The sequence below is a fragment of the Castor canadensis genome, chromosome 2, assembly GCF_047511655.1.
Source record: "Castor canadensis chromosome 2, mCasCan1.hap1v2, whole genome shotgun sequence".
In the NCBI taxonomy this organism is placed as follows: Eukaryota; Metazoa; Chordata; class Mammalia; order Rodentia; family Castoridae; genus Castor; species Castor canadensis.
This window is the reverse complement of record NC_133387.1, coordinates 116,227,735-116,242,882: the sequence shown is the minus strand read 5'-3', so window position 1 is coordinate 116,242,882 and position 15,148 is coordinate 116,227,735. Positions and strand designations below refer to the sequence as shown.

The 15,148-nt window shown below is 39.7% G+C and overlaps 1 protein-coding gene across 3 annotated transcripts in view; it reads right to left on the bottom strand.

Annotated features, from left to right (window-relative positions):
* The window catches only part of Vopp1 (VOPP1 WW domain binding protein), a 95,984-nt gene that overhangs the window by 39,801 nt on the left and 41,035 nt on the right, over positions 1–15,148 (bottom strand). For 2 of the 3 annotated variants that reach the window (XM_074065525.1, XM_074065524.1), the window contains exon 2: positions 3,329–3,387. In XM_074065525.1, coding sequence (XP_073921626.1) covers positions 3,329–3,387 — 59 coding nt within the window. Of the gene's footprint in view, positions 1–3,328; positions 3,388–15,148 lie in introns of those variants that run through there. The other variant, XM_020165941.2, reaches the window with a different exon arrangement.

Here is a 15,148-nt window from a genome sequence, read left to right as displayed (position 1 = left end):
TCTCTTCCCAGTGAATCCGATGGGGTAAGTTATATTAACAAAACAGAGGTATTGTTTGAAATATATTTTCTTCAAGACAAAAAAAAAAAATCAACCTATACAAAGAAGGATCAATATACCTTTACAGAATTATCTATTTACTAGAGGAAATAAAGATTGGAAATGTGTTTTTTAAGTGAGATCTGTTAAAACTTATATTACACCACAGCCCTGTGAGGCCCAAGTACCTCCCTGTCCTCCATATGCCTTAGTCACACATTGATATGTGGCAGACATTTCACAAACACTTTGTGTACTGAGTACACAAGATGCAACTATCACTACCACAGGACAGCACCTTGCATACTAAATATGTGGAAAGGCAGGATCCGGAGCAATGTGAAGACAACATGCCATCAGCTGGGTGCCTGGCCCTGCCCAGGTGCCTGGGCCGTACATAGTCTCACTTACTTGCACTGCTCTTGGTGGCAACTCCGAAGAAACCACAAAGTTGCCTTCAGGAATCAACAGTGACATCCCCTGGAAGGTTACCTCCAAGGGCAGCTGTGGCTTCTGCAGGCCCAGGCACTTCTAGTGAGATTTGTGACCTTCCTGTCCCTATACCTTGGTCTACAGCAAACCTATTCTTGGGCAAGATAAGCATGAATAGAATAGAACAAAGTTAAGCACATCCTCCTTATTCTCTTGGGATAAAATCCTTCATTACCCCAACTTGACTGTCAGCAGTGAGAAGAGCTTTCCAATGTTTAATACAGGACAGCCTAGGGTGTCGGTAAGCCTCTCCATGCCTGTTGACTACCTAAAGTAAGCACCACTTCTCACTTGCACCACCACAGAGCCATGGTTGTGTTAGGACACTGACATCCCTTACATGTGCAGGGAACTGGCAAGTTCATTCTGAGGAGGAACTTACCTCATCGACCTATGCATCACAGATGGACAAAAGCCTTGGGTATGTATATATTCTGATATGTGCTATCAGGGCTGGATATGACCTAGACAGAACTCATCTTAATGTTTTATGCTAACTGGTAAGGTTAAAGAGCTGGAAAATGACTGCTAATGATGGACACATTTGGAGCTGGATAGAGGTGGTAAGCACACAGTGTTGGGAATATAGTTTCACATGACTGCTTGGTTCACTTTATAATAGTTAATTTTGCAATGTGTATTTCACCTCAAATAACACAAAAGCAACAGCACACATATTTAAGCCCTGGTCTTTTTTACTCACTTAAAAATTTATACTTAAGGAAAGGGTGCAGAGAAAATATATAGCACAAACAGAGGACAAGCATTAACCAACAAGCACTGTGGCAGACACTGGGGTTAAAGAAGCCTACAAGCTGTGGTCCCTTCCTTGGAACACTCAGGGAGAACACACTGTGGTAGGCCAGGGTGCTATATCAGAGCCAAATGGAGAAGGAAGGACAAGTTCTGGTGGGGAAAGAGAACTGAGTCACGGAAGGCTTCCCAGCAAGGGAGGGTATACCAATCAGAGGTCTGGGAAATGAGAAGTTTCCTGCGTAAGTCAAGGCTGATTGTGTGGTGGAGACTGGAAGGAAATGCATTGACTCAGCAGTTAGGAATGTGCCAGGCACTATCCTAGGCACAGGAAATTCCAGTAATACGTCATTGACCTCACGGGACTTAAAATGAAGAGAAATGAATTAAGTGAATGAATAAACATATGAACAAGTAAATCCAAGAACAGTCCCTACTCTCAACTTCTGACAAAACTGGAGAAATATGTTTTCAAAGAAAAACACATTGCAAGAAGTAGTGATACATGTTGACATAAGAAGCTGAATCTAGGAAATAAGGCTTACTGATGGAAGTTCATTATACTGAGAACCAATATATTTTATCTCCCTGTTATTGCATAACTATTTTTATTCAACCTGACAACTCTGTAATTAGAGAGAAAGTCCTAATGTTGCTGCATCACTTTCCAAGTGGATTTGTCTTTTTGCAGCTCCAAAAACTTTCTGCCAGGAAGCCTACAAAGGTGGAGTGCGGAGGACTCCTGCCTGTCAGAACAAAACCAAAACAAGATACCCCCAATTTCCTGTGCATCGCAGATGGGTAATTCTTCTCCTCCCACACTGTCTCCCCAAGAATGACAGGTAAGAAAAACACATATCCAGGATAATTAAGAAGTAACCCTTTTTACTGTCACAGTTGTCTCCAAGTATCTGAGTGCATGGGCTTCAGGACCCCTTCTGAAACTAAAATTCAAAAATGCTCAAATGCCTTATATAAAATGGCCTAGTAGTTACATATTGGAGGATGTATACCCTCCAATAAACTTTGAATCATCTCTTTTATAACATCTAATAAAATGCAAATGCTACAGATAGTAGTTATACTACATGTTTAGGGAACAATGACAAAATAAAAAGGTTGTACATGTTTAGAATAGACACAATTTTGAAATTTTATCTGAAGGTTTTCTGAGGGATGCAGAATCACAGATAGGGGAGGGCTGACTATATCTTTCCATCTAGTTATCCTCTATGATAGAATATACATTGTTTCTTCTATAACACAATTTATGGGTAGTCCTGAAAAACCTCATATTTCACAAAATTCAACACTAAAAGCTCCCAAGATTTTGGAGAAAACTGGATTGGGGTATTCCACTCAAATCCTATGGGACTTCAAAACATAATAAAAAATAATTGATAAACTGAAGTGGTAATCCAGCCTCAGAGATAGGTGGCTCTGTATAGCTAGTAGCTAACAGCAGATACCAAAACTACATAAAAGCAACATGGCAGCAATACTTTCATTACAGCAAGCCTGGCAGACACGGAGGTGGGCAAGGGCCATGAGCCATGCAAGGCCATGACTGTACCTGTCTGGAGATGGGACTTCAGTGGAGGTGACCATTGTGACTTCACACGCACACGCACATACACAGTCAGAGCAAATAAGGCAAAGTCTTTTTGTTTTCTTGTTCAAGGTCGTAAGTCTACTCCTATTATCATTGCTTTCTTTGTCAGGAGAATTTATACAAACCAACATAACTTCTGCCTTCCACAGACAACAGGCTATGTTTTAACCAATCACACAGGAGCTAAGTCGTCTCATAGAACAGAGCACACACTATTTTGTAGCCTCAAAGTGATTCACCTGAGTGGACTGAATGTCCTTGTCAAGGTGACCTGCTGTCTATGAGCAGAGGCGGGTTTAAAAAAGCTGGGGTAGAGGCTGGATCACGCCTGGACTTTGCCCATCCCATAACCCATTTCTAAATTTATTAAAGAAATAATTCCCAGGGAACAATGTTATTGAAGAGTTAAGCCAGCAAAGTGCAAATACTTACATATAGTATGTTGGATAGAGTCCTTCAAAATACCAGCAATGCTTTTTGGCTTCTGAGCACTAGAAATAGAAGCAAGAGAAACTTTGTCAGTGGTAAGAAGCCTGCATATTGCTAAGATCTCACAAAGGCAGCAAGGAAGGAGTGGATATAGTTCAAAAGCAGAAAAGGTTAAGAGATCAGGGCAGGCAGTAAGTTGCATTGAAATCCACCCCACATTCTCATGATTTGATTCAGAAATTTTCATCAAAGAAAATATAGGAAAACATTTATTTTCCTATTTTTTTTTCAAACTGTTCACCTCTCTATATACACTGAGTTTGAAATGACATACAATCCCACTTAAAAAGAATTTGGGTTCTGGGGATCAAATTCAGGGCCTCAGGCATGTGGTAAGCATTCTATCACTGAACTATACCACCAGCCCATTTTAAAAAATTTACATAGTATAATACTCCAGACTAGTAAAGAATGTGTAAAATAAAGCACTAAGTGTTCTATTTTCCACAATTTTTTGTTTGTGAAAGGCATCACCCATGATGTTACCATTTTAGATCTTTATGTTTCACAATACTCTGAGAGCCATAATTCAAACCATTCATCCTGCAGTGTTGGCCTATGTCTGCCAGAGAGCCTAAGTCAGGATTCCCTCACTAGCAGCCTTGACACACAGCCCAGACCCTCTCTCAAATACAAGAAGAGGAAGACAGAGGAGGGAATAGGGAGACAATGGGAGCCAACCCTGGGCTTTCCCAGAAGTCCAACTCCTGACATTCCGAGGTGGGCTCTCCAAGCACAGGAAAGGTGAGTCTGTGCAGGCCTTAAGAGTACGAAGCTGATGCGCCCTCCTGCTCGCACCCCCTCAAACCAGTGAGAGCACATCAGTATCACCAACTGCTTAGAGAGATCCCAAAGCAGAAATATTCTCACCTACCTCAGCAAGGCTTTTCTAAGCCTATTCCACTCATGCCATCTATATTTGTAATTCACAGCTTCCTAGCTCTGTGATCCAAGTTATTGGTCCCTATGTGAATGTATAAATAAACTTTCAAAACACTATAGTACAAAGTTACCAGCAGTAGGAACACTCACAAAAAGGCCCAGAGAAAACAAAGTTTGCTTTGGGCCTCATAAGGGCCCTCTGGCCAAGTCCCCTTGCCCAGAGACAGCATGGAGCCAGGTCAGGCCCTCTTTGGTTTTCCCCAGCCCCAACAAATATAAGAGGACACCCTCCTGCCACAGTCGGCTTGACAGGTGTAACCATGTTAAAAATATACCCCAAATCTGTAGCAGCAAGCCAAAGGAGAAGTGAGTGCAAACACTATGTGTTACATTGGCTAAATTAGATGGGTTATAAAAATAGCATGAGACACTGGGGTTTGGGGATAGTCTTTAAGATACTCAGAAGCAAACTCAGGTGGCCTGGACTGACCCAGTTTTATTAATGGAAAATGAGTTTAATTTAGTCTAGGTTAGCTCCTGTCCACTTCAATGAAGTTCAGATAGCTGAAGAAATCCATTTATTTTGGCAGGAAAGAGCAATTTCAGGTCTCTGTTCCACATTATAATTAATTTCACCAGTCTTCTGTGCTAAACTGGAATACCAGGTTTTTCTTCCATGTAGTACTTTAAATGGGTTTTCTGCATTCTCTATCACCACCAGAGACAGACAAAATTTCTTGGCACTTGACACTCAAGCCCCAAAGATGGGTGAATGCCAGAATTCACACCCGAAGGCCTCTCCTTTACCCCTACCACCACCACCAATCTTGGTTACTCCTACAGGCAGCTAGGCTGAGACAACCCATAGACCAAAGAGTGAGGGCTATTCCTATGCAAAAGTGGCACTGGAAATAAAAGACTCCTACCTCTACCGTTGCCTGGCTGTGGTATTTCCCTTAATTTAAGGAAGGCCCTAATCTGAAGCAGCCGGTTGTTTTGATATGCCAGACCCACACCTTCAAACTTTCACAGAAACATTAAAAATAGCACCAACGTATTGCACTTTAGAAATATTTTTTTTTCATCCAAAGTATTTTCATACTTAATTTGCATTGTCCCTGGGATAGTGAATATCAGGAAAACCATGTGATAAATTTAAAAACTGGGGCCTTGTTAGGTTAAGTGTCTTGAGAAAAAAGTTTCTTCATAACAGTGAGATTAGCACTCTTCCACGTTGTTTCTCCTGGTCTAATTAACACTCCCCTAAAAAGGATACATTGCTCACCTTCAAATCCCAGGTCCTGTCCTGGGTCTTTGAGATGGCAGAAAGAGAACCAAAGGAAGACATCCCAAACCTGCACCTGCTTCCAGCTCTCCCATTACCTGAACAAGAGATATAGGGAAGGCAGGCTCTTGAAAGCTTAACCTCTTCAATGAGTGGCTGCCCACATGGGTGTTTTAAAGCTACAAAAGTTTCAGTGAAAGCACTGAATGGTTACAGACACTCCCAATGTGATTATTCGAAGGAAATTCAGGAATGCCTGAAAAACAGCAAATGTATTCCTCTTTAGCTGCTAATGATCTTCCCCCACAAAAATGAAACATTGTAAGCACAGTTATTTTCTGTGGCACTGGTAAGCCCGCTGGTGCAGTCTGTGACCAGAAGACTTCCAAATTCTTTGTGACCCATGAGAAGAATCCATGACAGGAAACATGGGTGAAAATGGAGTTTATTAAAAGTTAGGAAAGGAAAATACAAAGAGGAGCAGGGTGGAGCCCAGGTGGAATCTGGAGACAGCATGCTTCTGCTCTTCAAGTGTTTTTAAAACCTAACATAACCTAAGGGAAGGGGAGAACCAGGTGATTCCCATTCAGTAATCGGTGAGTAGGGAGGGCGTGCACGGTTCCTAGACAGGTGAGGGCAGCTCCCAAGCCAAAGCATGGTTAATTTAAAATGTAATACTTTTCTCTGAGTCCCAAACTTTCCCTAATTTTAGCCTACCTCAGCTAATATTATTTGATATTATTGATATTTGATATTATTTCTAACATCAAAATGCTGGAAACATCATAAACGACTATTCAAAGAAGACTGATGAAGAAATAACACACCCATATAACGGAGTACTGTGTACACGCAGTCAACAAGAGTGCAGTTCTCAGGGTGTGCCCGGTATGCTATGTTTATTTTAAAGGTACAAAATTGTACATTTGGCTTGCTTTGTACAAAAAGTCCCAGGAAGTGTACAGTAAAAACAGTGAAAACGCTTACTCTGTAGGGGATGAGTGTGGAAGAGAAAGGAAAGAGAATGAACTTCTTTTGTGGATATATTTTATACAGCTTGACTTCTGAACTGAGTGCTTTTCATATTAAAAAAAAAAAAATGAAAGGTTTTTTAAAAAGCCAGTCTCAGGGGTTACAGTACAGCTCAGAGGCAGAACACATACATAGCATGCACAACACCCTGGGTTCAATCCCTAGGACCCCCAAATGTAAAGCACTAAAACTCACTCTTCTGAGACTGAAAATATTTGATAAAAGTGATGAAAGTGATTATATGTGTCCCTTCTTGGCTAGGAGCAACAAAGCAGCCCAGACACAGGAAAATCAGTGCTCACAATAACATCCAAAGGATCACACACTGTACTTTCGGGACCCTTCCCAAAGCCCTCCACATAAATGGCACCATCCCATTCCACTCCTCCTCTTACCTCCCAAAACTTACTTCCTGGCATTTTTGCTGGGATATTTGGTAATTGCACTAGTGTCTGCTTATGTATTCTTGCTCAGTTATTTGCTGATGACCTTGTGCTATTTCTCAGTAAGCCATCCATGTAAAATATATTTTGAAAAATATAAACCCTGGTGTGTTCCTTGATAAAAACTCCTCTTAAGAAAATGGCTACTGAAAATACCTCTTAAACTGGGTCATCTAGCATGTAAAATATAGTTTCATTTTGTCATTATTGAAAGCAGTATCAAGTTATGTTTCGTTTGGTAGTGAGGTGGAGTCAAATCCAAGGCCTTGCACACTAGGCAAGTGCAGCACCACTGGGCTACATCCCCAACCCTTGTTTTTGTTTCTCGAGACGGGGTCTTACTATTAGTTCAGGCTGGCCTTGAACTTGCTACATAGCTAAGTAAGGCTGGCCTCAAACTTGTGATCCTCCTACCACGGCCTTCCAAGAGCTGGGACGATAGGTGTGTATACCATGCCTAGCTACAGTAAAGTTTTGAAATTTGCTAATATCTAGGAGAACTCTACTGTTTTTGGCAGCTGAGCTATTACAACAGCTTTCTTATTGTCATTATTGTAACAATATATACATATCTCGCTAAAGTGAGTACATGGAATTAGTCCACTTGACAGCCATATGAAGTGAAGAATACAAGATTTTGAAATCTCATTAATTAATTAAAAACACTGACTAAGGTATGAGGAGTCCCAATAATTTTTGTTGTTAACCCTTTCCTTTAATAAATGCTTGCTCACTCAACACGAGGTGTCAAAGTCAGCCTGCACACTAATCTAAGAGGACCTGTCTTTGCAGACAAAATGGACAGCAGGTTCCACACGGTAGAAGGGGAAAAGTGACTCTCCTGCTGTTAACAGCCAGGGTTAATGGACCAGACTCTGCCAAGTCCACATCCAAGAAAGGCAGTGTTCACCTACAACACGCATGTCCAGCAATAACAGGGCACACCCAGAGATGGAACTGTGGAGCTGGGATCCTGGAGTTAGTGAAGGATGAACAAGGGGATTTCCAAAATACTCCCAACACTGGTGGGCTCTCAGAGATTCCCTTGCAAGAAGCACCCAGATCGAGGAGCAAAGAAGGACCAACAGAGGAAAGATGAGCCAAAAAGTTAGACAACTTGGTTCTAATTCTGACTGCTACTCACTAGTCATGTCACAGCTTATTTCTAAAATTGAAGTCTCTCTTTCTTGCTTTATTTCTAACGCTACTTTATGAAGGAAGTGATATTCAATATGTCAAAAATGCCTTGCCAGACTGGGCCTAGTTCACTGAATGCTATAGCCAGCTTGCATCTTCAACGTGTGTCTCCAAGCAAGCTTTCTTAATTCTCAGGAACAAGGCTCTTTTATTATGACAGTCTATCTTCTAAGCAAAATCAATCTTCCAGAGTCATTAAAGACAAAGACTCTAACCATGAAATAATATCTTATTTTGTGCAATATTTAGTTTTCCAGAATTTCCCTAAAAAAAACCCTCTCCAAGAAAAATGTTTAAAATGTACATAACGAAGAAGAAAACTAGTCAATTTCAGGTTTTTTTTTTTCAATCCACCCCAAAAAGTGGACCTTTTTTGCAAATACCACCTTGGTGTCCTAAAGAACTGAGCATCTGCGAAAACAAAGCATACATGTGTCAGGAGAAGTCAACTACATTCTGCTACCTACAGGGCACACTCAGTAGTCAGGACACTGTACTAGGTTCTAGGCAAGCAACTGTGGATCCCAGCTCCACAGTTCCATCTCTGGGTGTGCCCTGTTATTGCTGGACATGCGTCCAATGAACGCATGGTGTATTATTTCTTCCCTGTTTACAACAGAAACAATAAGCACAGTCATGTATTTCTTTGAGATCATAAAATGAAATAATATACAATATGTCAACTGCTAACAAAGCATCTAGGGTCCTGAGGAAGTGCTACTGTCAGGGACAACTCAATAGGAGGAATCTATGACTTCACCTGGAGAGGTCTGCAATATTCCTATATCGGGGAAGATTTCTGAAGGACTAGGCTATCTACTGATGTAGCTAAACCATCCTAAAGATAATAATCCATATTTAGCCATTATCCAAATAAGCCCCAAAGGTCAAATCCAAACTCATATCCAACTGTAATCTTCATATTGACAAACTCTCCCCTCCCTGTGTATACAGAATATGGGAGAACATATGATGTCATTATAATAAAATGGTACACCCTTTTCCAATCCCAAATTAAAAAGACATGGTTGACTTTGTGAGAACTAAAGCTTATGATTTTGGGACATCCAGGAGTGAAGAACAGAGACTAAGAGATTCAAAACAATATGGACCTAATATAAATACCACTTTTTCTCCTTTGATTTCAATGAGGGAGATGAGGTGGGCCTTACAGATGAATAGTAGACAAACTAGCAAATGAGTGGCTCACTAACAGAACCTAAAGAAAGGTTCTTTATTTTACTTATCATGGCAATAGTTTTACCCACTGTCCGTCGTGGGCTAACTGGTCCACAATCATGATTTGCCTTGAAATGACTGGACAGCCCAGAGGGACCAGTGTCAAAAAGGAGAGGCCTCTTGCTGTGCTTCGGTGGTACTTTCACATCCATCAAAAGCTAAACTTGACACACAGGCAATGAGATCTCAGGTGTTCTCAGTTCCAGCTCAATTACAGTGGGCACTTTACCTCTCCCCCTCCCCACCCCTAGCCTCACACACGTCAGCAAACAAAGGGAGTCTCTTGGATGCTGGCAGTGTCCCTGCTTAGGACCAGGGACAGAGGCAGAGGACACAACAAGGATTTCTTCAGAGGATGATAGGAAATTTCCTATTGGAATTTTCATCAATTTGTTAAGTGCTAATTACTTAATTCCAGGGTTTATGGATATTTGGTTTTTTAGAGCACCTCCACAATTTTTTAGAGATAAGATATGAGGCTTCTTACAAGCATCATTTATTAAAGGGAGAAACTCTTAAGTTCCTCTACTGCCCTGCAGAAGACCCATATGTCAATTCACACACTGCCAGCAAATGATGGTCAAAGATGCAGCACAGTCCCAGGTCTCCTGAAGGGTCTGGGGAAATGTGGACTGTAAATCAGTCCCAGCCACATGTCCCTGGGGAAATTCTGTGAATACCCATAACTGTATGAATAAAATTTCTTTCCTTGCTTTTCCTGCTTCAGTTTTTAACCAAAGAAACTTACACATTTCTTGAGGTCCCTAACTCAAGTAGATAAAAATTGTCCTGCACAGAAAAATGAATAACCTAAATTAAAAGCAAATGACAGAAGAAAATATCCAAATCCAACAAGGTTAATATGTTTAAACAATGAAGAGCTTATATAACTCATTAAGAAAAAGATAAAAATTCAATTAAGAAAAATTAATATATATGAGAAATGTTCAAAGAAATATAAAAAGCCAATAAATCAATCTTAAGAGATACCATTCATTAATAATCAAATAAATGTAAATTATAATGGTATGGCTTTTATCTATCAAACTGGCAATAAAAATAAAGCCCCTGGTATACATTGTTAATAAGAACATGAGGAAATGCTGCTGGGAAAATAAATGTTACATCTCAGGAGGATATATTTGTTTCTTGCTACACATCAAAAAATCTTAAACTACATATAACTTCAGCAAGTTCATTACATTTGCCTATAGAAATAATATTAACAATTGTGAATCAGTGTTATTTAAAAAACAAAGTTGCTAATATTGTCAAATAGAAATTTGATATAATTTTTAAAATTTCAAATTATACTTTCAGTACAATTTTGGCTAACAAAATTGTGATACATCCAAAAGACATAGCAGTAGGCATTTCCTTTCATATTGTGGAGAAACCTGTAACAGTATGGGAGTATTTTGCTAAGAAAAAAAGCCAAATAGTTCATTGAGAATTGTGTATTTTTGTTATATATTATAGGAGAGAAAATAATATGGAAATATATGTACCAAAATACTGGTAATAAATTATCTTTTACAGGATACGACATGATTTCTTCCATTGTACATTTTGGTAGTCCCCAAGTTTTGTATGGAACTCATAACACTTTCAATGTAAATCTCAAATTTTGCTTTAAAACACAGACCATTTAGTACCCAATAAAGTAATGGAAAGTAAATATGATGTATCTAAAATATGGAAATATAAATGGTTGAAAAAGAGTTCATTACCAACTAGATGAGCAAAAATAACATACAGTGGTAGAACGGCATATAGTCAGCAATTAAAACTGTACTTTCAATTTAAAAACCAATCCATATATTTAATTTCAATGATGTAAAAAGAAACATTCATAGGTGGGGCAAGCTTTTTCTCGCTCCTGTTACTAATGAACCTAACTGGCCTTAACTGGGGGCGACAGGAGTCTCAGAAAGGACACAGGATATAGACAAACATGCATAAACTGGGGCCAGGTGTGCTGGACACTCAGATAGAAACGCACAACAGCCTCCTTCCTTCTTTTCTCTATTATTCTCTTCATTATTCTTTATAGCCTTACTCCTTTACAATTCTTTAAAACCTCATTTCTTTTCTATTTTTTAAAGTCTCTTTCCTCAGACTCGCTCTATCCCATGTTTTCTCTTTAGCTTTCTTAAAAGTCTTGGCCCTCAGACTTGCAGACAAACAACAGCAGCTGCGTCTAAAAACTGCATATGCGTAACTCTTAAAGTCTTGGTCTAAGACTTGCGTTGTCCCGTGTTCTCTTTAGCTTCGCTTTTCTAAAGCCTACGTATAAAGTTCTCGGTGCCGAAAGCTGCTCTGGTGGAGACGCAACAGCCAGCAGCATCAGCAGTCACCCGATCAAAATCCCCCATCAAAAAACCCCACGTCCTCCTTCAGCCAATCTTTTATACCTAGTGGTAAACAAGGAGGGGGAGCAGGGAGGGGTGTGACATTGTAACAATGTTACTTCTCTGAAAGTAAGCAGTTGTGCTTCATCTCCCCTCCCCTTGCTCTCTTAAACAGCAGCCTGCCATTGAGCACAACTGTGCTTATGACAAGTTCTCATTCGCTTCTTATAATCTGCTCTCCACGCATATCCAAAAGAATTTAACAGTATAAGCCTAAATGTATAGGGTTATTTTTGGATGGTATAATTTTTTTAAGGTTACCTTAATAATAACAACTCAATTTAAGCCTTAAATTCTCCCAATACCCAAAATTTGTGCCCAGAGTGAAGGGTCACATCAGAGTCTGAATTAATGCAAAGAATGGAACCCAATGAAACCCCAAAATATACTTGGGCACTCAGGAGGTCTACTCATGCCCATGTGATCATAAGAGTTTTGAAAAGCATGGCATCTTTTAAAACACAATGATCGATACAAAGCATAATTCATGAGATAATCAGTATCTAAGTTTCTAGCTTAGTTTCCTGAGGTTTAATTTATACATCATAAAGGTTAATCTTTTCCGATGTACAGTTTGGTGAACTTTAGGAAATGGATACAGCTGGGTTGTTATCATCCTAATTCAGTTTTATGGCATTTCCCCCATCCCCAGGTTTCCTCATGTCATTCTGCGGTCAATCCCAGCTCCTATCCCATCCCCAGGCAAAACTTACCTGCTTTCTGTCTTTCTAGTCTTACCTTTTCTACAGAGCTCAATGAAAGGAAGTCATAATAATTACAGTCCTTCATATCTGGATTCTGTCCAACTGTGCTGCTGCACATTTCACTCTTTTTTGGTGCTGAATAGTATTCTACTGTATATCCAAAATTGTGGATATATCACATTTTTTTAATCTAAAAAACATCTGGGTTGTTTCTATGTTTTAGCTATTATGAATAATGCTGCTACAAACAAGGATATATGCTTATCCTTCTATGGGCATATAAATCTTCACTTCTTGAGTAAATACCTAGAAATAGAAGGCTAAACCACACAATAAGTCTGTATACAACTTTTCTTTTCCTTTCCTAAAGAGGCAGACTATATTGCCCAAGCTGGTCTTGAACTCCCAGACTCAAGTGATCCTCTCAGCCTCTTGTGTAGCTGAGAATAGAGGTGCACACCGCCACACCCAGTTTCCATATATAACTGTTTAAGAAATTATCAAACTTTTCCAAAGAATCTATTTACATTCCCACGAATAATGTAAGAGGACTCCAGTTTCTCTACCTCCTTATTAACACTTGTTACCTATCTTTTTTACATCAGGTACTATACTGGTATCTCAGGGTGGTTTTAACTTGCATTTGCCTAATGGCTAATGATGTAAAGATCTTTTCAGTCTAGCTCAATTAGATGGTAAAAATAAAAAGCTGCTACAAATGTGGAATGTCTGTCATCCACAGATGTTTTCCATATGAAATCTCATTTAACACCATGACCACCTTGTAAGTTAGGTGGGCTATCTATTTACAAATGAACAAAAGAAGGTCTCAAAGGTAACATAAGAAATAAGCACAAAGCAGGGATCTGACTTAAATTCTGCTGCTTTCCAATGTCTACATATTTTTTTCTGTCAGTGTATGGATGCTGCAATTTCCTATGTCACAATAATCCACAATCCAGTCCTTTGGAATGTCTGCCACATCTTGCACAGGGAGCTGGCATGCAGTTTATTGTAGGCATCATTTCACTGTCTAAGAGAAAATAAAAATGACTGAACCCATATGAAACTCTTCAAGTTAACCCTCATGACGTACTAGAAGTGATATTTCAGCATACCTCGTTTCTCAATGCTCTCTCAGTTACTGCATCTCCAGGAGCAAAAACAAGGTACAAGGGTGCCCAGCAGCTTTACTAAAAAGACTGCATCTCTGTGCTCAGAATGGCTAAGCCACCACAAACAAACCACAGAGGAGAGGAGCCAAAAGCCTGTGCAAGGGGCCACCCATGAGGGAAAAAAATCCTCTCAGAAACTCTCAATCAGTGGGGTAGAGAGGGTGGAGGTTGTAGAGGGAGACAGTGGGGACAGTCTAAAAATGCAGGGTTATTCTGAATTGTCACAATGAATTTCCTCCCCACTCCAGTACAACCAATATAGCCTAATAAAGATGGAAAGAAAAAAAAAAATCTCAGCCAAGTAAGTTTTCAGTTGCTTTTTTTTTTATGGCAATACTGGGGCTTGAACTCAGAGCCTCTTACTTGCTAGGCAGCTGCTCTACCCTTGAGCCACTCAGCTGGCTTTCAGTAGCTAAAAGTACTTAGAGCTGCAACTTTTGGAAACAGAACAATATGAAATGAATGTAAGGGTTTTGGCCAAAAAGGTTTATGTGATAAATTTTCCAAATGCTACAAAACATCATTCATTCAAAAGTGTTGACTGGGAGACTTAATTAGAATGGTCTGAAAACATTAATAACAGATGGAAATAGCAATGCTAGTTATTTGCTGGCAACAAATGAATATAATGAACCTTAACTATGAGCCCAATCCAACAAAAGCTCTTAAAAGAGAACAAACCTTTGAGCCAAGAGCTAGGTTAGGAAAAAAGCCCACAGATCAGCCCTACAATAACCTGATATAACTTGGTTATCTGCCTTGGGGGATCTCATAGGCAGAGACTGAGAATAGTACAAAGCTGGTTATTTGCAACTACTGCTCCTCCAAAACAGGGTAATTGACATACACTCTTCTTTTCCAGCTGGACCTTCAAGCTCTGCCAGTAAATCTACACCTTAACCATCAGACTAAGTAGCAAATATCAATTTTTCACCTTTTGTAGATAGAAATGCCTAGAAAGTTTAAGAAGTACTATAGGTCCAAGAGTAAAGTTTCAAAAAAAATGGATAAAGGTTTCCTAATAGCTGTGCACTACCCTCCCATCTGACTTATATTCAAGAAGGAATGTGTGTCACAAGTTTCTGATGACATATAAATTTCTCAAAGTCAAGATTTTCACTTGCAAGATGACAAGAAATTATGCCTCCCATTAAGTGTTGAAGGAGGGAGGAGAACCAAAAAAAAAGAAACAGGCAAGTCTGTGTTCTGATAATGTAGGAGGGGGAGAGGGGGTGGCATAGCAAACAGAAAACTTAAAAAATCTAAATGTGAAGAATGTCACAGATCACTAGGGGTGAAGCAGCCAACAGAGTTACATGAAACCTTATGGATTAAACCTTGCTTTTTGCTTCTGTAACCTGCTCGCAAGGGTATATAAGGTGAGACCCCTTTGTT